The 25,873-nt window shown below is 45.1% G+C and overlaps 1 protein-coding gene across 24 annotated transcripts in view; it reads left to right on the forward strand.

The window, feature by feature from the left end:
- Window positions 1-25,873, forward strand: part of SPAG16 (sperm associated antigen 16) — a 295,145-nt gene that overhangs the window by 160,199 nt on the left and 109,073 nt on the right. For 13 of the 24 annotated variants that reach the window (XM_070732195.1, XM_070732200.1, XM_070732205.1 and 10 more), the window contains one exon: window positions 20,166-20,292. In XM_070732195.1, the coding sequence (XP_070588296.1) occupies window positions 20,166-20,292 (127 nt within the window). Of the gene's footprint in view, window positions 1-20,165; window positions 20,293-24,163; window positions 24,281-25,873 lie in introns of all 24 variants that reach the window. The other 11 variants (XM_070732193.1, XM_070732201.1, XM_070732199.1 and 8 more) reach the window with 1 other exon arrangement.

Consider the following 25,873-nt stretch of genomic DNA (forward strand, 5'->3'; position numbering starts at 1 on the left):
CGGTTTAGCCAGGACATGAGCGGCAAAATGACTTGGAGGAATGTGAAGCTGAAACCGGCCGGTTTCAGCTTCACATTCCTCCAAGTCATTTCGCCGCTCGTGTCCTGGCTAAACCGGGCAGCAGGAGACAGGCGGTGGGCTGGGAGCCGCAGGCGAAAGGAGCTCGGGCATTGTTCTCCGGACCCCGCCCGCAGCCTGGAGAGGGAAAGGGCCGCCGCGGGGCTGAGCGGGCGGGGTCCGGAGAACAATGCCTGGCGCCGCGCTCCGATGCCCGAGCTCCTTTCACCTGCGGCTCCCAGCCCACCGCCTCGCTGGTTGGCTTCTCCTCCTGCTCAGCCTCGCCTCGGCCTTTGTGCGCGGCTTGTCCCGACAGCCCCCCACCCCAGCACTTTGAATCCAGCAGCTTCTGCTGGATACGGGCGGTGGGTGGGACGAGCGGCGCGGAAGCCAGGGGCTGTGGCAGCTCGCCCCCCCATCGCCCGTATCCAGCAGAAGCGGCGGGATTCAAAGTGCTGGGGTGGGGGGTGTCCCGACAGCCCCCCACCCCAGCACTTTGAATCCAGCAGCTTCTGCTGGATACGGGCGGTGGGTGGGACGAGCGGCGCGGAAGCCAGGGGCTGTGGCAGCTCGCCCCCCCATCGCCCGTATCCAGCAGAAGCGGCGGGATTCAAAGTGCTGGGGTGGGGGGTGTCCCGACAGCCCCCCACCCCAGCACTTTGAATCCAGCAGCTTCTGCTGGATACGGGCGGTGGGTGGGACGAGCGGCGCGGAAGCCAGGGGCTGTGGCAGCTCGCCCCGCCCATCACCCGTATCCAGCAGAAGCGGCGGGATTCAAAGGGATTCAAGGCTAACTTCTGCGCTTGGCTTGAGGACTCAGCTGGGAAGCGGCACGGGTGTTTTAAAAGGTCTCCGCCGGCATGGGGGGCTTCCTACCACCACCCCCGAACCCCCAACCCGGGTTTGGGGGGGTGCTAAGAAGCCCCCCATGCCGGCGGAGACCTTTTAAAACACCCGTGCCGCTTCCCAACTGAGTCCCGAAGCCAAACGAACCCGGGTGGCCGGGCGAGCAGCGAGCAAATGGCGGGTGGCCGGGCGAAGGGTGGGCGAACGGAGGGCGAGCAGGTGCTGGGTGGGGGCTTCTCGCCCTCCCGCCAGCAAGAGGGGAAAGACCCAGGGAAGCCGCCCAGCAGCTGATCTGCCCGGCGGGGAACACCATCTACGCATGTGTGGCCATAGGAAAAAAGGGCGCACATGCGCAGATGGTGTTTTTACTTCCGGGTTGAAAAATCGCGATGTAGCCCATTCGCAATGGTCGGGGACGCAATAACCGGGGGATCACTGTATTATCATTAGAAGGGCATGATTTGATGATAGGGTGGCATGCCTTTCTCTGGGACAAGAAAGATAAAACTCATAAATATTTCAGACAGCATATTATTAGAAACTCAATATATGAGGTATGGACCAGAATCAAAAGAGCACATTATTCACAAACCCCGAAATGGTTTTCTAGTATGGAGGCGATAATGCATCCCAACACAAAAGATTTAAATAAAATGCTCAATTACTATCAGTTACTAGATGGAAGAGGCTAATTGAAAACAAGGGAGCAATTAGAAAAAAGTGGGATAATAATGGATTGGTGGCCATACAACCAAATAAAATCAAGATCCCAAGAAGATAAAAGAAACGGGATACAAAAAGGAGTAGAACTTGATAAAATAATTTTAAACCAAGATAAGAAAATGATTTCCAAAATTTACAAATACTTGCTAAACTGAAATTGAATAAATAAATAAATAAATAAATAAACTATAAAATGGAGGATTATATAGTTAAAAACAATATACATAGCTGATGGATGTAGAAACTTTGGCTACAGTGTAAACTTAGATAAATGGGATATAACGAAATCAACAGCATTTACAGAAAACCTGTACAAAATGTAATATAGATGGCACCTCCCCCCCCGGCAAGACTAGCACAAATGTATACAGTAGAACCCCGACTTACGAGACTAATTGGTTCCGGAAGGAGGCTCGTAAGTCAGAACGCTCGTATGACGAAACATTGTTTCCCATAGGAAACAATGTAAAGTCAATTAATCCGTGCAACAACAAAAAAACCCGCTGCCGCCGAACGCGGAAGTTAGCGTTCAGAGACAGCTGCGAAGCGGCGCGCGTGTTTTAAAATGTGGCAGCCGGCCTGGGGGGCTCGGGGGCTTCCCCCCGAGCCCCCCAGACCGGCTCTGACGTTTTAAAACACGCGCGCCGCTTTGCAGCTGTCTTCTGAAGCCGGAACGCTAACTTCCGCGTTCGGCTTCAGAAGACAGCTGCAAAGCGGCGCGCGTGTTTTAAAACGTCAGAGCCGGCCTGGGGGGCTCGGGGGCTTCCCCCCGAGCCCCCCAGGCCGGCTCTGACGTTTTAAAACACGCGCGCCGCTTTGCAGCTGTCTTCTGAAGCCGAATGCGGAAGTTAGCGTTCCGGCTTCAGGAGACAGCTGCGAAGCGGCGCGCGTGTTTTAAAAGGTTGCAGCCGGCCTGGGGGGCTTGCCAGCCCCCCCCCCCAGCCCCCCAGGCCAGCTGCAACCTTTTAAAACACGCGGGATATGAGCGCCAAGGAGCTGTCTCCTGAAGCCGAGACAGCTCCTTGGCGCTCGTATCCCGAATGTGAGCTCGGGGGACGAACAAAAATGTCGCTCCCCTCCCAGCTCTTATCTCGAGTAGCTCGTAAGTAGAGCTGCTCGTATGTCGAGGTTCCACTGTACTGGGATAAATCCACAGTGTTGGAGATGCAAGGAACACACAGGGACCTATTATCATATTTGGTGGACCTGCCCCCCCCCCAAAAAAAAATTGGATCAAAATACAAAAGTGGATAACGAATATGCTACAAATCAAAATAAATAGAAGACCTGAAGCATTTCTTCTTGGAATTATAGATAAAAAAATAGATAAATATAAATATTATTTAATGGTACATATATTGACTGCAACTAGAATGGCAATAGCCCAATGCTGGAAGTAACCCAATCCACCTAAAGATTCACTAATACCTAAAAAAAAATTGGACTGTGCAGAATCTGATGATTTAACCCTTAAATTAAAAAACAAAAAAGACTCTGATTATTATAAAACATGGAATTCTTTTTATGATTGGTTTAAAAGGAGAAATAAAAGTTTAAATTAAAATATAACAATAGCAAAAAAAAATTGATATAACAGATTAAATATAATATACAGTAATACCTCGTCTTACGAACTTAATTGGTTCCGGGATGAGGTTCGTAAGGTGAAAAGTTCATAAGATGAAACAATGTTTCCCATAGGAATCAATGGAAAAGCCAATAATGCGTGCAAGCCCATTAGGAGAATCCAAAATATTAAGGCTTAAAAAAAAAAAGCGGCGGCCAGACAAAGCTGAGGTGAACACCTTTCTTCTCCCTTGAGCTCCATGAGCCTTTCCCTCCCGTTTTGGCCCACCTCTCTCTCCTCATCTCCCCCACACCTTTCTTCTCCCTTGAGCTCCATCAGCCTTTCCCTCCCGTTTTTGCCCACCTCTCTCCTCATCTCCCCCACACATTTCTTCTCCCTTGAGCTCCATGAGCCTTTTCTTCCCATTTTGCCCACCTCTCTCTCCTCATCTCCCCCACACCTTTCTCCTCCCTTGAGCTCCATGAGCCTTTTCTTCCCGTTTTTGCCCACCTCTCTCTCCTCATCTCCCCCACACCTTTCTCCTCCCCTACTCTGCCCAGCAGAGCGCCCATTTTTGCGATCCTGGGATTCCCCTCCTAGGATTCCCCTACAGCATTGCAAAAACACGGAAGTCAGGAGGTGGGTTTTCCCATGGAGGGGAGGCTAAGGGGATCCCAGGATCGCAATAACCTGCACGTGGCTTGCAACGAAAGTCCGGAGGCGGGGAATCTCAGTGGCGGCTTGGCACGTTTGTAAGGTGAAAAAAGTTCGTAAGAAGAGGCAAAAAAATTCCGAACCCTGGGTTTGTATCTCAAAAAGTTCATATGATGAGGGGTTCGTATCATGAGGTACCACTGTATATGCAGTGTGCTTTGTTAAAATAAAATTTGTATGAAGTTAGATTAATCAATTAGGAGTGTACGAAGGCGGCTAAGAAAATAACAACAACAAAAAAGACATTGATAACCAAAAGGAATAACAGTGAATACCAATTGTTTTTTCACCAGAAAATAATTTGATACTAGAAGAGACTGTTTATTTTTTCCTCCTCACAAGAGAATACAAACAATATATATTTTGTTGTTTGTTTACTGTCATTGTTGTCACTCAATATTATTTATTGTATTTAATTAATTAATCAACTGTTGTTGTTGTTGTTATTATTATTATTATTATTATTATTATTATTATTATATATGTTTTGGTTTGGTTTGGTTTGTATCTTTCTTTTTTTTAATGTTTTGTAAATGTGTAGATGTATATATTTTTAAATCAATTAAAAATTATTTAAATAAAAAGAGAAAGTGTCCAGAGTTGGGGAGTTCATAACCTCCGCAGGCAGGTTGTTCCACTGATTGATCGCTCTGACCGTCAAGAAGTTCTACCTTACTTCTAGGTTGAATCTCTCCTTGGTCAGCTTCCAGCTGTTGTTCCTCGTCTGGCCCTCTGGTGCTCTGGAGAATAGAGTGGCCCCCTCCTCTCTGTGGCAACCCCTCATATACCTCTATACAGCTATCATGTCCCCTCTGGCCCTCCTTTTCTCTAGGCTATCTGTTCTGTCTGGGTGCCCCCAGACTTCAACACCAACTGGAAAAAGCAGCCAGACACGCTGGTAAAAGCAAAAGCACTTTATAGTTTGAAAAATAAACACAGAGAAAAACCTGTTCTTCCCAACAGGCAGGCTATGAGACTTCACAGCAGAGTCCTGATGGCCAGACAATACAGCAGACTTCTTGCTGGCACACCCACCACTGTAGAGAATAAGACCCATACCTTTCCCCCCCAAGGTTTCAGTATTCAAAGTCACAAACCAGAATTCCAAGACGCCAAAGATCACAGCCAGGTCCCAGGACTCCCAAAGATAATACTCCACAAGCCAGGAAGGGTGGGTCTGCCTTTTCAGCCTTTCCAGAGAGCACCACACCCAAACCCAGCTGTTGCCTCTTTAGTGCTGAAAGTACCTGGCTAATTGTCCCCTTTGTTGTGTTGCTCTTCTCTGCTGGAGATCTATGATTGCTTGTGCATTTTCATCTAAGGAATCCAGGCTGCTTGCTGGGGAGAGCTCCCCCGAGGGGGACTCTGGCTGTCCTCCCTCTCCCTCAGCCTGAGATTCCTCCTCCCCGTCTGCCTGAACCTCCTGTTCCTCATCCTCCCCCTCTGAGCAGGAAGCCGGCAGAGGATCAGCCGTTCTCTGAGGGGCCTCAGACGGAATCACAACACCATCCCCCCGCGGAAGGCCCCTCCCCATCTGCCAGCGGAGAGGACGTGGTTTCTGAGGGAACTGGGCGTGAAAATCCCGAATAAGGTCGGGAGTGTCCAACAACGCCGCTTCCACCCAGGAGCAATCATCAGGGTCCCCCTCCACCCATTGCATCTTGTACTGGAAGCAACCGTCCACCCAACGGGAATCCAAAATGTCATGTACCATAGCTTCAGGGAGGTGGTCACGAACACACGGGGCAGGAAACACGGGAACGTTAGGACGGAGCGGACAATCGGGAGGGACAGGGACTAACAGCGAACGGTGAAACACAGGGTGAACCCGCAAGTTGGCCGGCAGGGTGAGCCGGTAGGCCACCGGATTGATCACCCGTTCAACGGGAAAAGGACCCAGGAACCGGGGATCTAATTTCTGTCTGGGTAATTCGGAAGCTACGTATTTCGTGGACAGCCACACCTGATCCCCCACCACCAAGGGGGGCACATCCCGTCTGGAGCGGTCAGCCACCCTCTTATAGTCCTCCTTGGCTTTATTCAGGTACCTCTTCACCATCTCGTGGACCGCCTGCAGCTCCGAGAGAAAGTCCTCGTCAGCAGGCACCGGGGAATCTAGGAGGGTTAAGGGAAAGAAGCGAGGATGGAAGCCATAATTGGCGAAAAAGGGCATGAGCCGGGTCGATGAGTGGCAGGAGTTGTTGAAAGCAAACTCCGCTACAGGGAGGAACCTGGACCAATCAGTCTGGCGATCCGCCACTACACACCTCAGGTATTGCTCCAGTATCCCTATGACCTTTTCTGTGCCTCCATCGGTCTGGGGGTGCTGCGTCGATGCGAGGCACACGGACACATTCAGGGCCGACATCAATTCCCGCCAAAACCGGGCTGTGAATTGTGTTCCCCTGTCAGAGACCACCCGATCCGGAAGCCCATGTAACCTAAACACGTGGCTGATAAACATTTGGGCCGTGAGTTGGGCAGTGGGCACCCTACTGCAAGGTACAAAATGGACCATCTTGGTGAGCATGTCCATCACCACCATGACTACTGTGAAGCGAGCAGAGGAAGGCAAATGAGTTACAAAGTCAATGGACACAGCACCCCAGGGTCTCTCAGGCATGGGCAAAGGTTGCAGTAATCCTGGTGGGGCTCCAGTCACCCCCTTGGCCGTACGACACCGGACACAGGTGGCCACATAGGAACGCACATCATCTTGGATGCGTGGCCACCAGAATGTCCGAGAGACCAGCTCCAATGTTTTGAACAGGCCAAAATGCTCCGCCACTGGACAGTCATGACACTGGGTCATAATCAACCCTCTCACTGGGCCAGCGGGAACATACAGCTGCCCCCGGTACCGAAGCAGACCATCTTGAAATGTCCAGGGGGAATTGGGTATTAACTCTGCGCTACAAACCCATCCTCCCGCTGCGCCTCCCGTAAACGGCGACGCAAGTCCACTGGGTCCTGAGTCGCAGCCAAAGCTGCAGGGGATAGAACCGTCTGCAGAGGAGCCGGCTCCTTCGGGTGCGTGTACTCCGGCTTGCGCGACAAGGCGTCTGCTCGAGGGTTCTGGGCACTGGGAGTGTACCTGATGCGGAAATTGAACCGCGCGAAAAAGAAGGACCAGCGGATCTGTCTCTGGTTCAATTTCCGAGCCGTCTGTAGATACTCGAGGTTCCGGTGGTCCGTCCGTACCTCGATTTGGTGATGGGCCCCCTCCAGGTAATGCCGCCAATGCTCAAAGGCGGCCTTCACCGCTAAGAGTTCCTTCTCCCAAATAGTATAATTCCTTTCCGAGGGAGACAATTTGCGGGAGAAGTAGGCACACGGAAACAGCATGTCACCGGGACGATGGGCTTGGAGGAGCACTGCGCCAACCGCTACATCTGAGGCGTCTGTTTCCAACACAAACGGCCGAGCGGGATCAGGATGGCGCAGAAGCGGTTCCGCCATGAACGCCGCTTTCAGGGCATCAAAAGCCCGCTGTTCCACCTCCCCCCAACCAAACGGGACTTGTTTTTGTAACAACCGAGTCAAGGGCATGGTTAATGTGGCATACCCCGGAACAAAAGCCCGATAGTAGTTCGCAAACCCCAAAAGACGTTGTACGTCTTTCACCCGTCGTGGAGGTTGCCAAGACTGAAGTGCGGCCACTTTGCCCGGGTCCATGGAAATGCCACCTGGAGACAAAATGTGCCCAAGGAATTCTACGGTAGTCTGGAAGAATTGGCACTTCTCCAGCTTGGCATACAAATGCTGCTCCCGCAACCGGAGCAGGACCCGGCGCAAATGGTCCAAATGCAAGGCATGGTTCGGGGAATACACTAAAATGTCATCAAGGTAAATCACCACGAAATGATCCAACATGTCCCGGAACACATCATTCATCAGATGTTGAAACACGGCCGGGGCGTTGGTGAGGCCAAATGGCATCACGGTGTATTCAAAGTAGCCGTAACGCGTGCCAAACGCTGTCTTCCACTCATCCCCGGCCCGCATCCGGACCAAATTGTACGCACTGCGCAAATCGATTTTGGTGAACACCGTTGCCATCCGCAACCGGTCCATGAGTTCAGGGATCAAGGGCAAGGGGTACGTATTCCGCACAGTGATGGCGTTAAGGCGCCGATAGTCACAGCAGAGGCGAAGATCGCCCGTTTTCTTTTTCACGAACAAAACAGGGGCAGACAAAGGGGACTTGGATGGCCGAATAAATCCCTTGGCCAAATTCTTCTCAACAAACTCCTTGAGAGCCACAAGCTCCGGCTCTGACATGGAGTACAAATGACCAGCCGGGAGCTTGGCGTCAGGGAGCAGGTCTATGGCACAGTCGTACGTCCGATGCGGTGGTAGCCGATCCGCCTCCTTCTCGTTAAACACATCGGCGAACTCCTCGAGGCAGCGGGGTAACTGGATCGCAGGAACTACTGGGCCGTGGGCTGCACACACATGTCGGTGGTGGTCCACGCACTGCAAACTGGAGAATGTGACCAGGTTCTGGGACCACACCACATGCGGGTCATGCGCGCGCAGCCACGACAACCCCAGCACGAGGGGAAAATGAAGCCCCTTGGTAACATAAAACTGCAGGGCCTCCTCATGAGTTCCGATGCACATCCGCACCGGCAGGGTCTGGAAACGGATGGGACCAGCCAGCAATACCCGCCCATCGATGGTCTCCACAGCTGACGGCGGGATGACAGGACAAAGGGGCAAGGAATGGCGTTGGGCAAAGGCTTCATCCAAGAAATTCGTCGTCGCCCCCGAATCCACGAGGGCCAACGCTGGATACGTCCGAGTCCGTTGCGCAATATGCAGAGTCACCGCAAGCGTCAGGTGTCGAAACGGTCTGGAGTCGGTAGCCGTGGAGTCAGGAGAAAGTGGGATCCCCGCCCGACCTAGTGTTGCCACCAAGCCGGGCCTCCCTCGTTTCCCGATCGTTCCGGCGACGGAGTACGTCCAGACGAAGGCCCCGCCATCAGAGAGTTCATGACAGGGACGGGGACACAAGGGGTTGTCTCCTGGAACTGCACGGGGGACGCCATGGGAAGCACGGGAGAGCTGGAGGGTACGGGAACGACGGCAGCCACCGTGCTCCACCTCTTGTGGGGACAAACGACAGCAAAATGTCCCGGGGCCCCGCAATAAAAACACAACCCTGCCGCCCGCCGACGCCCTCGTTCCTCCGGGGTCTGTCGGGGTCGTGCGTAACTCACGTCCATCGGCTCCCCGGCGGCAACACGATCCATCAGGCGTGGAGGCAGCGCTGGTGAAAAACGTCAGGGCGCAGGGACCGGAGCTGGGGTGCCTACGGTCGACAACCCCCGCCGCGGAACAGGTGTCGGCGGGACGCCTGACGCACGGGGGTTGGACCGTCCCGCTCGACGGATTTCCCTGGCCAACAGCCTGGCCTCTATGGCCAAGCAATGCCGCTCCAAAGTGTCCAAAGTGCCGGGCAGCACCTCATGCACTAGTTCATCTAACATAGTGTCCGATAGTCCATCCTGAAAGGCCTCGATCAGGGCAGCCTCATTCCACTGGACTTGCCCGGCCAGAGACCGAAAGTCAGCCATGTAGTCCGCCAGGGGACGGGAACCCTGGCGCAATTGCTTCAGCGCCCGCGTGGCCGTCTGCTCCTGCACCGGGTCCACAAATTGGTGCCGCAGCAGGTCACAGAAAGCAGCATAGTTCTGAAGTAGCGGGTCATCCCGAGCCAGGTAAGGAGCCACCCACGACGCTGCAGGGCCAGCCAACAGGCTACACAGAAACGCCACCTTGTGGTCATCCCCCGGGAAGTGCATCATCTGGGCATTGATAAAGAGCTGCACTTGGCTCTGGAACGCAGAAAACAGCCGCCGGTCCCCCCAGAACTTTTCCGGCATAGCCACAAAACATTTCCTTCTGAGCAAAGGTGCTGGAGGAGGTACCACAGGGGCCGCCTGGGGTGGGGCCGGCTGGGACAAAACCTCCACCTGGCGTTGTAACATCAGGACCGTCTGGGTCAACTGGGCAATGTCCCCTCGCAACTCTGCAAAGACAGCCTGCATGTCAGCTGCAGAAACGTCCATGGTGGCAGGCAAAAACAGGAAGCCAAAAAGCAAAAAATTTTATTTATTTTATTTATTTATTTGTTGGACTTGTATGCCGCCCCTCTCCGAAGACTCGGGGCGGCTCACAACATGTAAAAACAGTCACAACAATCCAATTAATTAAAATTTAACGATTTAAGAAAAGAAACCCCATATGATAACAGACACACACACAAGCATACCATGCATAAATTGACGTGCCCAGGGGAGATGTTTAGTTTCCCCATGCCTGACGACAAAAAAAATGCCCAACAAGGAACCAGCAGCAGAGAGCAAGAAAAATAAACAACCAAACCACCCCTCCAAAATGAGAACCAGGTGTCTGGTGGTTGGTGGAGTATTATACTGTTCTGTCTGGGTGCCCCCAGACTTCAACACCAACTGGAAAAAGCAGCCAGACACGCTGGTAAAAGCAAAAGCACTTTATAGTTTGAAAAATAAACACAGAGAAAAACCTGTTCTTCCCAACAGGCAGGCTATGAGACTTCACAGCAGAGTCCTGATGGCCAGACAATACAGCAGACTTCTTGCTGGCACACCCACCACTGTAGAGAATAAGACCCACACCTTTTCCCCCCAAGGTTTCAGTATTCAAAGTCACAAACCAGAATTCCAAGACGCCAAAGATCACAGCCAGGTCCCAGGACTCCCAAAGATAATACTCCACAAGCCAGGAAGGGTGGGTCTGCCTTTTCAGCCTTTCCAGAGAGCACCACACCCAAACCCAGCTGTTGCCTCTTTAGTGCTGAAAGTACCTGGCTAATTGTCCCCTTTGTTGTGTTGCTCTTCTCTGCTGGAGATCTATGATTGCTTGTGCATTTTCATCTAAGGAATCCAGGCTGCTTGCTGGGGAGAGCTCCCCCGAGGGGGACTCTGGCTGTCCTCCCTCTCCCTCAGCCTGAGATTCCTCCTCCCCGTCTGCCTGAACCTCCTGTTCCTCATCCTCCCCCTCTGAGCAGGAAGCCGGCAGAGGATTAGCCGTTCCCTGAGGGGCCTCAGATGGAATCACAACACTATCCATGCACAGTTCCCTCAATCTCTCTTCGTAAGTCTTGGTTTCAAGTCCCATAATAATAATAATAATAATAATAATAATAATAATAATAATAATAATTATTATTATTATTATTATTATTATTATTATTATTATTATTATTTATTGGATTTGTATGCCGCCCCTCTCCGCAGACTCGGGGTGGCTAACAGCAATAATAAACACAACATGTACAATCCAATAATCATTTTGGTTGCTCTTTTCTGCACCTTCTCCAGAGTTTCAATGTCTCTTTTGAAGTGTGTTGACCAGAACTGGATGCAGTACTCCAGATGTGGTCTGACCAGGGCGTAGTAGAGTGGTATTAGTATTTCCCTGGTCTTGGAGTGTATCCCCCTGTTGATGCAGCTTATAATAGTGTTGGCTTTTTTGGCCGCTGCTGCACATTGCTGGCTCATGTTTAGTTGATTATCCACCAAGACTCCAAGATCTCTTTCGCAGTCACTACTGCTAAGTGGGGTTTCTCCCAGGCTGTATGTGTGTCTAGGTTTTCTTTTACCAAGGTGAAGGACTTTGCTCTTGTCGACGTTGAACATCATGTTGTTAGTGCGGGCCCATAGTGTTAATCTGTCTAGATCTTTCTGTATTTTGAGCCTGTCCTCTAGGGTGATGGCTACCCCTGCCAGCTTGGTGTCGTCTGCGAATTTGATTAGTTCCCCTTCTACTCCCTCGTCTAGGTCATTGATGAAAATATTGAAGAGTACAGGGTCCAGGACGGAACCCTGTGGTACCCCACTGCCTACCTTTTTCCATGTGGATTTTGAACCGTTGAGGACAACTCGTTGTGTGTGGTTGGACAGCCAACTGTTTATCCATCTGCATGTGTTGTAACCTACCCCATTTTTTTCTAATTTGTGGATTAGGAGGTTGTGGTCAACTTTATCAAAAGCTTTCCTGAAGTCCAAGTATATGAGGTCTACTGCATTGTGTTGGTCCACTGATTTGGTTATGGTGTTGAAAAATGATATGAGGTTGGTTTGGCATGATTTGTTTCTGACAAAACCATGCTGGCTGTTGGATATAATGTTGTTTGTTTCTAAGTAGTGGGAAAGTTGTTTTTTCATTATTTTCTCCAGTATTTTTCCAGGTATAGAAGTCAGACTGATTGGTCTATAGTTCCCTGGGTCAGTCTTTTTACCTTTTTTGTGGATGGGGATTACGTCAGCTCATTTCCAGTCTTCCGGAAGGTCTCCAGTGGTCCAGGATTTTTGGTAGATGAGGAGAAGTGGTTCTGCAATGGTGTCTGCCAGTTCTTTTAGGACTCTGGGGTGAAGTCCATGTGGCCCTGGTGATTTGTACTTGTTGAGCTCCCACAAGTAGTCCCTTATTGTGTTTTTGTCTATGTTAAGTTCGTTTCCGGGGCTATTTGTTGCAGACTTGCAGGTTGGTTGGTTGGTAGGTGGTTTCATTTTGTGTGAAGACTGATGCATAGTAGGTGTTGAGCAGCTGTGCTTTCTCTGTTGTTTGTGATTTCATTACCGTCTTCATTTTTTAGTGTAGTGACTGTTTCCTTGATTTTCTTCTTGTTGTTTATGTGCTGGAAGAAACTTTTTTTGTTGTCTTTGACTTTCGTTGCAAGGTATTGTTCGTGTTGGGCCTTTGCTGTCCTCAAGGTTGGGAAAATAGCAAGTGAAGAAGATAAACAAATTTTGAATGCAGAAATTACACAAGATGAAATTGCTAGAGTAATTAAAGGGTTAAAACAAGCCAAAGCACCGGGCCCAGATGGGTTTACAGGGGAATTTTATAAAACTTATGTAAATATATTGCTGCCGCATTTGGGGAAACTGTTCAATAATATATTGTTAAATCGTGATATCCTGCAGACATCGAAGCTTTCAGAAATTGTTACTATTCCGAAGATGGGTCAAGATTTAAGAGAGCCTGGGTCCTACCGTCCGATCACTTTGGCAAATCAAAATTATAAAATATTTATGAAAATATTGGCTAATAGATTAGAAAATATTTTACCAAAAATAATTGAAGAGGATCAATATGGATTTGTGAAGGGAAGGAAAATAAGTGAACCGATTAGCAATGTAATAAATGTGATGCACCATGCTACCGTTACTAAAAAGAAATTGGGAATTTTGAAATTAGATGTGTATAAAGCCTTTGATAAAGTTAACCATAGCTATTTATATAAATTATGTAAGGAACTAAATATGGGGGGGGGGATTTTGTGAAATTATAAAAGAGATTTATAAAGGGAATGAAGCATATATAAGAGTGAATGGACAAAGAACGCAGTGTATTAAAATATTAAACGGCACCAAGCAGGGATGTCCTTTATCTCCAAAGTTATTTGTAATAGCAATAGAGATCTTAGCTAATAAGATAAGACAAGATAACACCTGGGCAGGATATAGAATAGGGGAATTAGAAATGAAAATAAATTTATTTGCAGATGATGCAATTATATTGACCCAGACCCTGATAGAGATGATTAAGGTATAACAAATATTTTACAAGAGTTTAAACAGGAATCGGGACTGTCGGTTAATATGGAAAAATCAGAGATTATGTTTTTAAATACAGATCCGAGAGCAGATAGAAATTAGGAAAGAATCAGGGTTGAAATTAGGACTAAAAAAAATTAAATATTTGGGAATTTGGTTATTGAAAAACCCAGCAAAAATTGAGGAGGTGAATTATAGATTAATATGGAGGAAAATGTTGAAACAGATGAGGAGCTGGAAAGAGATAAAGCTAAGGAGACTCTCTAAAATAAAAGCTTAAAAATGATGATAGCTCCCAAAATGATGTACCTATTTCAAATGCTGTCGGGGGGGGGGGGGGCTATCAGCATTTAAGTTTAAAGAGTGGGACAAAAAACTTAATTGGATTGAAGAAGATAAGAGACCAAGAATAAGGAAAAAGTAGTTAATTGCGAACGAAAAAGAGGGGGGATTGGGAGTTCCTTGTTTGGAGCTGTATAGGGAAGTTTTTCAAATGGAAAGGTTAATGGAGTTGCAATTATGTGAAAACAAATGGGTGAAATTGGAAAAACAGATAAACGGGATGAAGAATAGAGAATTAATTCTTACAAAGTGGAACAGGAGCGACTTAGGTAAATTTATTAAATTTATGAAAGGGACTATGGAAATTTGGAAAAAATGGCAGGGGAAAAGAGGATTATATAAATCTAAACTGTCATTGCTTTATGTAATAAATAGAGATAATGAAACTAACTAACTAACTAACTAAATTTAAATAGGGTTATAGGAGAGTTGAAGGGAAGAGGGATAACTAAGATAGAACAGTTATATGAGAAGGATGGCAGGCCAAGTAGAAACCATATAGAATGGTGGTTAGGTAAGGGAAGATGGCTACAAATAAATGCATTATGTAAATATCATAATGAAAGGGAGAATAAAGAAGTACTATTGAGGGAGGAGACAGGGTTAGAGAAAATAATAAGAGAAAAAAGTGAGGGTATAAAGGCACAAGCAACCAATATATATAAGTTGCTAGTGCAGTCAGACGGGGACACGATTGGAGGACTGACTAAATGGTGGCAAAATGAGATACAAGTAGAGGTCCAACAGATGGAAAACACAATAGAAAATATAAGGAAAATATAAGGAAAATTAAAAATACAAGAATTAGGGAAATGAAAAGGAAAATATTACATAAGTGGTATTATACTCCCATTCAACTCGCACACTTTCAGCAGAATGTCAGGGGTATTTGTTGGCATGGGTGTCAAGATAAAGGAGTGTTTATGCATATGTTTTGGGAATGCCCGATAGTGCAGGAATTTTGGCAAAAAGTGCAAGAGGACATTAATAGAATGATAAACATACCCTGTTTCCCCGATAGTAAGACACCCCCGATTGTAAGACGTATCGGGGGTTTCAGGGGGGTCGGCTAATATAAGCCGTACCCCGAAAGTAAGACATATGTCTTACTTTCGGGGAAACACCAGGGTATTGCCGGGGGGGAGCCCGATGACGTCGCTTCCAAGCTCCCCGCGCACCCTTCGCCTCGCCGTGGCGCCACCGCCTCTTCCCCGGCTTGGCAAAGCGAAGGACGGCGCTGGTCCAAAGCGATCCGAGCGGGCCGCGGCTTGCAGCGAAGGCGCTTGTCCCAGCAACCGAGTCCTGCCGAAGCTCGGCTGCAAGCGGCCAGCAAGGCCGACCAGCTCCGAGGAGAGCGGCCGGAGCTGCGCCCTCCTTTGCCCGCCTCCTTTCTGGCAGGCAGGTGGGGCTGCCCAACTGCACAGAGCGGCTCCTCCCCTCCAGACACACACTTCCCCGACACGCGTCTGTGGCTCCACGCGTGCACGCCGCTTGGAGCCCTGAGGTTGAACTTGGAAAAGGGCTCACGAGGCTCCTGTCCCGCGGCTGCCCTTCTGGACTCTGGGGAGATGCCTTCGGGAACGCGACCCTTTCAATTTTTTTCCAATGTAAGACATACCCCGAAAGTAAGACGTAGTGGGGCTTTTGGGGGTAAAAAGAAAGTAAGACACTGTCTTACTTTCGGGGAAACACGGTACAATGGACAATCACAAAGGAAATGGCAGTACTAGTTAAAAGCAATGCGATGGGAGAATTTAGAGAAATAAAACAAGCAGCAATAGAAAGCGCTCACACGGTAATAGTTTTGGGATGGAAAGATGCGACAAAATGGACAATGCAAAATTTGCATAGGTACGGTGGACCATATTCAATTTGAAATTATGGATAAAAGGATAAATTTGGATAATGAAACTGAATTGAGACAAGTGATGGGACGGTGGGACAAGGTAAGACGATATATGATGAGTAGAATCCGAGACCAACCTACAAGAAATAAATTGGAATCACTCTATAATATGTAAATATTGCTCTTGGGTCAATTTGGTGGTGGGGTATGTGTGTGTGTCGGGGTAGTGGGCACATTTCACTATGCACTGTTTTATGTTGTGTGTATATTAAACCTGTTAAAAATTAATACAAATATTTTTTTAAAAAGAAGAAGGAAGCTCTAGTTCCGGTCTCGCAACTTTTTGCTGAGGGCGCAAAGAGCAAAAAGTTGCGAGACTAGAAGCTGAGCTTCCTTCTTCGCACCTTCCAAGTTTTCTAGCAGCTGCAGCACCCCGCCCGGCTGGAGCTTCCCTGGTGGCGGCGGCAGGTGAGCTTTTGGGCCCGGCGGGAGGGCGCTGGCAGTGGGAGCGGGAGAAAGCTGGCAGCAGCGGCACTGGGCAGTAGCCGCGGGGCAGCAGCTGCGAGTGGTGAGCAACAGTATACACTATGCTGGCAACAGTGGCATTGGGCAGTAGCTGCAGGACGGCGGCAATGCAGTCGGCTGCAAGCGGGAGCTCCAGGGCAGAGGCACCGATGGTGGCGGTTGGACATGTTGCTGGACGCCATACATGCTGGTGCTGCGGGGCTGACACTGGCTCACGGGCTGGGCTGGGATGGAGGTGCCAGCCCTGCGCCCATGCCCAGTGCACCACCAGCATGGACGGTGTCCAGCAACATGTCCAACCGCCACTGTCGGTGCCTCCGCCCTGGAGCTCCCGCTCGCAGCTGACTGCCCTGCTGCCACCTGGTGTCTACTGCCCGATGCCGTTGTTGCCGGTGTGTATGAGAGAGAAAGAGAGACAGAGAGAGCAAGACACACACAGAGAGAGAGAGAGAGCGAGGGAGAAAATGAGAGGGGGAAAGAGAAAGAGAGAAAGAAAGCAAGAGATAGAGAAAGGGAGAGAAAGAAAGCAAGAGAGAGAAAGGGAGCGAGAAAGAGAGAGAAAGCAAGCAAGAGTGAGAGAAAGAAAGCAAGAGAGAGAGAGAGAAAGCAAGAGAGAGAGAGAGAATGAGAGGAAGGGAGAGAGAGAAAAATGAGAGAAAAAAGGGGAGAAAAAAGAGAAATGAGAAAATGATTGCGGCAGAGAATGAGAGGAAAGAGAAAGAAAAGAGAGAGAGAAGTGACTCTTGATTTAAAGCATATGACAAAAAGCACCCAAAAAATAAGAGAGAAAAAACCCAGCCCTCACCTGTTTTTGGAAATGGTTCAACGGTGTTTATACACACACACACACACACAAGGTGGGGAGACAGGGATGGAAAAAGAGAAGAGAGTTTCTTAGAGTGTTATTTTGTGTCATTTGGGTTGGTGGTGTGCCCCAGGGTTTTGTAAATGTAAAAAATGTGCCATGACTCAAAAAAGGTTGAAAATTACTGGATTAAAGAATGGACAATGTTCAGAAACAAAAGACTTTTCACTTTAGAAGGGCACGATTTACAGATAGGATGGCAATCATTTGTATGGTATGGAAAACAAACTATACATAGGTACTTTCAAAGACATAGCATTAGAAACTCTTTAATTGAAATTTTGGAAAAAATTAAAAACAAACATTATACCTTATTGGACTGCACCTTTGGAAGCTCAGATACACCCCAGCAGAGTACAGTGGAATAAAATTTCAAGATATAAAGATTTAATAGGACAGTCAAAAAGATTGGAAACAATGATAGAATTAGAAAAACAAGGTATAAACTTTGATTGGTACACGTATATACAATTACAGGCAAGATATAACGAAGAAGAAGGGAAAAATCTTGAAAAACTAAACTAGATGAAATTTTGTTTGGCTCAGATGAGCATATGATAAAAAAGTTTTATGGTTATTTTTTATCTATTGATTTAGAATTTGAACAATGATAAAGTGAATAAAGAACATAGGATATTCAATAGATAGAGATAAGGGACAACAAATTTCGGAAATAAATTATAAAATGTCAATGTCAACAGCGTATAAGGAGAATATATATAAGATGATTTATAGATGGTATATGACACCAGAAAGATTAGCAAAAATGTTTAAGAATAGATCAATGAAATGCTAGAAATGTAATCAGTTACCAGGCTCTTTTTATCATATGTGGTGGACATGCACAGAAGTTAAGAAATTTTGGAAAGAGATTCAGCAATGCATACAGAAGATTTTGAAAAGAACTATTGAATTTAGACCAGAAATATTCTTATGAGGCATTTTACCAGAAAATTTTAATAAAGAAGAAACATATTTGATTATACATATTTTAACAGCAGCTAGAAGAGCATATGCACAAAATTGGAAGCTGAATAAAATTCCAGACGAAAGAGAAATATTACGTAAGATTTTAGATTGTGCTGAAATGAATAGGCTTACTTCAAAACCTTAAAGATAAAGAGGAGTGTGATTACTATAAGTAAGATTTGGGAAAAGTTTTATGAATGGTTGGAAACTAAAAATAATTGAGAAGTATTTTCTTTTACTTACTTAGAAATGTTGGATTACAATTATGCATTCCCGAAAGGATGTCTATGTAACAAAATTAATTAAACTCAGCCTTTAAATGCTCACTCTCCACTCAATAAGTGACAAAATCAACTAATATGATTTCTAATGTAAAAATGTTTAATGGCAGCAGAACTTTGAAATTTGAATAATTTAGTACCTTCATTGGTTTTTTTCCTGTATTTTCTTTTTGTCTTTGTTTTAATTTTTGTCTGCTTATGCGCCTTTCTCTTGGTTTTTTTCCGTGCCATGCTAACTTGCTAACTTTCTTATTTTACATTTGTTATTTTTTAAGAACATAGTTTGTTGTGCTGTGAAGAATTCAAAGATAGACTAAGATCATTAGTTCGTTCATTAATTAATTATTACAACTGGTGTGATTCTGGTAAAAATTACCAGTTTTTTGTTTTGGCGCATGCGCGGAAGCAAAGAAACTGGCAATTTTTGCTCAAATATTGCTGCAACAAGATGTTAGCATGAGATTTCGGCTGCTGCACATGCGCAGCAGCTGAATCTCGCTGCTGCGCCTAGAGCAGCAGGTAGGGCCAGCAAGCAACAGAGGCTCACCCAAGCTCCAGCCGGGTGGCCTGCTCTCTGCTCTCCCGCACCGCAGGCATCTCTTGGTGCATGTAGGAGAGCACAGAGCTTGGGGCTGCCCTGCCTGATGGCCCATCGACCAGGAGATCGAAGGTAAAAGCCGCGGCGTGGTGGAGCGGGCAGGCCGCTCATGGCAACGTCAGGAGGCGGGGGGCTGCATGGTGGGGGCTGGCAGCACAGCAGGCGGATGGGAGCCAGGGGGCAGAGGGGTGGCGGGGCAGGGCGGCCAGGTGTGGCGGTGCGGCTCTTACCTTATTTTGCTGGTCGCTCATGACCGGCAGCTCTTCTCTCCAATTTCCAGGGTTTTGAATTACAACAAAATGCGCATAAGCAAAAAACCCCAGAAATTGTGTACATGCACCTCTTTGCACAAGATTTGACTTCTGTGCATGCGCAGAAGCCAAATCACACACCAGCACGGGCTCACACCAGGGGTGCACTGAGCGCGCATGCAGGGACGTGCTCCTGGTGGGTTCCGGTAGGGCTGAGATTTGTACCCCTCCCCTGCACAGCACTCTTTTATAATTCTCTGTTCTCTAAGACCTAATCCAGCTAATACACAATTCTATATGATGCTGTAATTCATAAACATGCCAACATATCATAGATAGCACTGCAGGTATAATAATAGCAGTTTATAGGAAGCTTTGAGAAAGCCAGGCAAAGGAATGCGTCTAATGGTACCAGCTAGCATGTCATGATCTCATTACATCATCCAGCACTGTCAGTTCATGTGAACATCAACTTTCCCTGAATTTTCCAGGCCTACCCAGAAATCCTTAATTGCAAAGCCTGAGCAAAACTCATGCTAGCCTAATGTGAACCAAGCACCCATGTGCGGTTTCAGGCCACATCTGGGCATGCACATCAATATGACCTTTGACCTACACAAGGAATACTACAACAGATTATATCACATTTATTATTTACATATGTATTAGCTACTACATTATTAATATGTAATTTCTTTCAAGGACTTTTTAACTTTTTAACTTGTGAGCCACCCGGAGTCTACGGAGAGGGGCAACATACAAATCTAATAAATATATATATAATATATAACAGTAATGTTTCTAACATTTAAAAATAATTGAATTTCTCAAAAAGAGGATGCATGTATTGGGGGGGGGGGGTTGGCAGAATATATTGTCCATTTGAGTTTTGTTGATACCAACTCATATTGTCCTTTGATTTTGTAAATTTATTTCCCAGTTGCTCAAGATACTTATTTATATTACTTTACAGTGAACGGTGCAGGTATACCTTGCGTGGCCACAAGGATTCAGTAAACAGCATTGAGTTTTTTCCTTTCTCCAATATTATTCTCACCAGCTCTGCAGACAAGACTTTATCTCTGTGGGATGCCAGAACAGTAAGTAGGCTTTGGAATGTATTACTAATTCATGTAATCTGGACCACTTCAGTGGTTGCTTAATGGGCAAGAATTAAATCTGTTTCCATTACAAATCAGATTCTGTGGACAAATTGTGTAATTACAGAGATGTATTTGGGGTCCACTAAGTGTTACATTGAATGTAATTTTATAGGATGTATTATTTCCATACAGTATATATATCTATAATAGTCTCCCTCCCTTTTTATTAACATCAAAAATGTCTTACACTTATAGAATACAGTTTGTCAGCTATAAAAATTTACCTGCCTTGTATATGGCCCCTGGAGGTGCCAATAGGCAAAAAGGAAGCAGTATGCTCCCTCCCATATTTGGGTATATCAAGGGTGATTTGAGAGAAAAAAAACATATAATTCTTCCCTGGTACAAAATGAGGAGAACCTGTGATCTTTAGCATATCACTAACTTTCTGGTTAGCAAGTGACCTGACAATCACATTCAAAGAGAGTTCATTATTTCTAAAATTCCTGAAAAAGATGACACAGTAAACCTCCTCCAGCCAAGCCCTGCCCTGCTTCATTCTGTAGTTATGCACACAATACTGTATTTTTATGCACATAATACTATATTTAAATTACAAAAAAAGTTATATGTCTATGGAGATTCTCAGTCATCCAGGTCATAGTTGTCCCAAAGGTATTTCTTAAAGAGGCAACTGGACTTTCTTGTTTTTCTTTCATGGATTCACCTGTGTCCCTCAGATGGTATTTGGGTACCTATTGTTTGACTGAACAGATTATTTTGGTTAATTACTGTTGCTGAGGTACTTGATTTGATATGGTTTTGCTATTATCAATTGATAGCTTAGCAGAGGTGTACTTTCGCAGTCTATAGTTATAATGCATTTCCGATAGACTTCAGGCTCAGTAAATCATAGACCTGTATCAAAGGTTAAGAGATAGCTGAGATAGTGAGAGAAATAAAATTATGTGGACTAAAGAATCTCCTATGGTTATTATTGATTATTGAAATGAAATATTTTCCACACTTGGTAAATTCCAGAGTTTCAAAATAAATAGAATATAGTTAATAACTTTCCTAGTATTGCCCATCTACTTAATTATGTTTATATGGTATTGTTATGTAGTTTTAGTACAAAACACTTGTCTATATAAAATTTAGCAAGACATACCCAGAAGAGACTTACTATTTCTCAAAATATGTTGACTATTCAAGGCTCAGAGTTGACATATCTCTGAAACTCTGAATAACTGGGTTGTAACTGAAACTTTTTCTTTATTACCCATTAACCTTCAATATAAAATCGAAAATAAAAATGGAGTAATTGCAAATAATTTCCACTGTTGAAACAAAAATATGTATTCATGCTTCTACATTTGCAAAGAAACGTAAATGACAATAATAAAGCATTATGCTTGGAGACGGCAGTAAAGCACTGTGAAGTGGTATATAAGTCAAAGTGTTATTGCTATTACTAAATAGACTATTAGCTGTTCAAATGTAGAGTTTTCTCTACATAATTTATGAAACCAAGCACAGAAATCCCTGCTGATGAATCCTAACCTTATACAATATATCTGACTTTATAGACCCACTCAACTATCTCATTTTCTTAATTGTTCCTGTTCTAAGTTCTCCATCACACTGCATGGTATGCCATATTAATAGTTTCTCACTTTTGAGAACATAAGCATAGAAGGTAATGTATTTAATACAGAACAGTTTTAAAGAAAGCGGGGAGGAGCATTCTATCTGGCCAAAACTATTAAAATGGAAAACTATTTGCAGCCTTTATATTAATCATGGATTTATGATCTCTGGTATACTGCCCTTATTTAGACTTCCAGCTGGGGCTGTCTAGAGAAACCCCTGAGGCTATTTGAATTGTGCAAAAATGTTCTTCCTAGATGAAATAGGAATTTGTAATCAATTTTCTCCATACTAGGCAAAATGCTTTTCTTGTCCATATTTACTCTTTAGTTTTCTTTTGCACAAAGTCTCTGGAAGCACCAGAGGGAGAGGACCCAGTGATAATAGGGTTTATAAATCAATCTTTCTGTTGTTGTTAGAGCTGAGAGCTGAATATCAATGATACCCCCCCCCAAAAAAAAAGACTTCAGGGAAGATGAGCGCCTTTACTTAAAAACTAGCAGGGGGGGGGGGGAAATCTCAAAATGTTTTTTCCCAAAGTGCATTGATGTTTCAGTTCTGTTGGGCTTTCAGTCCTGAAGGACTCTTTTAAGGCTTAGAGGTTATAACTGAATTTTGTGCAGAAAGTTGGTCAATCAGAAAAGTAAGATCAATGTGACACATTATAGGAACAAACTAATTGGGAACTATAATACTGCATATAGAACAGGTTTTTTTTCCTCATGTATAAGTGTGACATAAGACATTATGTTTGAATAAGACACGGATGCATAAGAAATTTTTAGAACTGTGTGCCAAAAGAAGCACAAAGCAATGAGGAGAAGAGTATTATTGTAAGGTTATGTTTGTACAATATGTTTAGCCAGGATATAGGACTGGTATCCCATACACATTTCCAAAAACAATCTAATAGATTCCAACCAAAGGAACCCAAGAAAGTATTCAATCATTCATTCAGATTTCTTCTGTTATGCAAATTACTTATCTATCTACCAAAAATAATTAATGTGTCATGCAAGTTAATTACCTAAATATACCTAACAATAAAAGACAGACTAGGAATGTAAATTAAATAAATAATAAAATGATAAGAGAATAGCTGTCCACTCTAGATGTGTTCAAATCACAAGGACCTGACAGATTACACTCCAAAGTTCTGAAGCAGCTGGCAGACATTGTTGTGAGTGCTCCTTGTCCACCTCAGGTCATGTCAGATTCTGAGGAGGATGAGCCAGGCCCCTCTAGATATCCAGGGCCATGGGGGTTGCCAGCTGAAACAGAGAGTGAGAATGAGGGAGAAAGTGACCTGAGTGAGATTGAGGATCCACTAAAGCGGGCTGATATGTCACTGGAGGAGTGGTCCCAGTGGGAAGATGAAGGAGACATGAGAGTGGATAGCCCGTGGATAGACCCTTGCTATAGGATATTGCTCAGAAGGTGAGAGAAGTTACATAATAAAAGGTATTGGTGAATTGGCTGAGCCTCTTTGTGGTGTAATGTCACTTCCAGGCATTATAAAGTCAAAGGATCTTGGAAAATGGGGTGTGGAGTTTCAACGTTGTTCAATGTGAAATTGGGGGTATGCTTGAACAAAGCTTTAAACCATGTTTTCTGTCTCAACAACACTCATTCTCAGCTGGATGCTTGTTGCCAGTACTCTGGTAAGCGTAATTCGTATGTTTAAATGATAAATGGACTTTGTTATCTATTGGAATGCTGATTAGGCCGAGCTTGGTGTTTTTCCCGGACCTTGTTGACATTTAGCTCCCAAAAAGAAAATCCTCTTTTCTCTGAGTCTTTTAAAACCTGCTTTCATTATGTGTGCTTATATCAATAAAGAGTTTGATTTATTCATAAAATAAAGGATTTTTCAGTCGGGGGTTTCACTCTGAGGGCTGGGCACAGAACAGATTGAAACTTCACCAACTTAATCCACTTCATAGGCTTCTTGACATCATGGCACAAGCCGATATCCAAGATCTTCAACAGATTGTAGTAGCCCTCCAAAACCAAATAGCTAATTTTCAACAGCGGATTCCTCCATCCGTAGCTACTGCATCCCCATCTCCTGTTCTGCCTCCAAGATTAAAATGCCATCTGGCCCTGCCCAAGAGATTCAGTGGAGACTGTCATAAATTTACTCCTTTTCTAAACCAAAGCCATATGTACATTGCAGTGTGTCCAGCCAACTTTATTCATGATGAGACGTGTCTTCCAGATGCCACTCACATATCCTGGGAATCATCCAGCACCCATTGCCAGAGATGAGCCAATGGATCTCAGTACCACAAGATCTCGCCTGATTGAAGCTGAGAAAGCCAGACGCCGAGCTGAGGTTTGTGCCTGTACTGTGGCGAGATGGGTCATTTTGCCATCACTTGACCCCAGAAGAGACATGCCGCAGTTCCTGTTCCAGTTCCAGCCCGCAGCCCAGCTCAACAATTCCAAGCAACCCTGCCAGGAAACAACCAGAGCATGGCCTAGTGGAAACATTAGGCCAGGCAGGCACCAAACCGAGTTCCAGTTCTACAGAAGAAAATCTTGGAACCCCCAAGACACCTGATTCTAGGAACCAAGATAATTCTCAAGAACCATACCCAAGCCCTCCCAGCCCATGTCTTGGTGGATTCTGGATCCACCACCAATTTCATGGATGAGGCCTTTGCTCATATCCATGCTATATCCTTATGCCCAGTTAAACCTCCCATGATAATCAACACAATAGATGGGGGTGTATTGCTGTCCAGACCCATCAAGATGTCCAATGGCTAAGCATAGCCGACTGGTATGCATAGCCATTGGACAACATGAGGAGGCCATCCAATTCTTTTTTTTTAAAAAAGGTTTATTGAGTTTTAAATAAAGGGGAGGGGGGAAGGGAAGACTGTACAAAGGGACATAGATAATGGAATAACATATTTAAATATACATAGTAAAATGGTATAGTTAAGTATGCATGATGAAATATGATTTCTGTCCAAACCTAAGGTTATAGGAATATATTAACATCATCTCAATTTGTATATTTATGTGAATTGAGAAATAGATTAAAGTATTTAAATGTGTACATAAAAAAGTTACATAGGATAGTGATAAAATGTGCAAGAAGTGCTGCAGAAAAATATATAATAGGATAGGATTTAGATAGGGGAAGTGGCAGGTAGATTTGAATTAACGACTTTTCAATTGGGTTGCATGGTAGGAGTATATGGTAAAAAGGAAAGAGTGATTTTATAGGTATTTATAAAAGGAGATAGGTAATTAGTAATAAGACGTCAATATCAATAAAATTAAATTCTGTGTATATCTTGTAACCAATGTTTATTTAGTAATTTGGAAAGTATGTGAAGGATACTGAATTTTCTAATTGTAATGGAATCTGTTGTGAAATGGAAACGTGACTATATTTAAGTATTTTCTTTTTTCTTATTAATAGTTGTCTCATATTTTTTATTGGATAGCCATTGGTACCACTTCTCTCAAGCCTTGTGGAACTCTGAATCATTTTTGTTTTGTAGGTCCATTGTCATTTTGGACAATTCGGTGCAATCCATGATTTTTGTGATGATGTTTATAATAGTGGGGGTGGTTTCCTGTTTCCAATGTTGAGCATAGGTGATTCTGACGGCCGTTAGTATTTGTATAATAAGGTATCTGTCTTCCTTCGTTTGTTTCATTTGTCTGAAGATGCCTAACAGGAATAATTCTGGTTTGGGTAGAATTGTTGTTGATATGGCTTGGTCTATAATTTTTTAATTCTCTGACCAGAATTTTTTGGCGTAAGTGCAAGTCTACCATAGATGGTAATAGGTTCCTTGGGATTTTTTGCATTTTCAACATGTAGGGGGGTATACTAGGGTACATTTTTGAGAGTCTGGCCGGTGGAAGATGCCACCTATAAATAATTTTAAATAGATTTTCCTTGTAG

Source organism: Erythrolamprus reginae, chromosome 1 (genome assembly GCF_031021105.1).
Source record: "Erythrolamprus reginae isolate rEryReg1 chromosome 1, rEryReg1.hap1, whole genome shotgun sequence".
Lineage (NCBI taxonomy): Eukaryota > Metazoa > Chordata > Lepidosauria > Squamata > Dipsadidae > Erythrolamprus > Erythrolamprus reginae.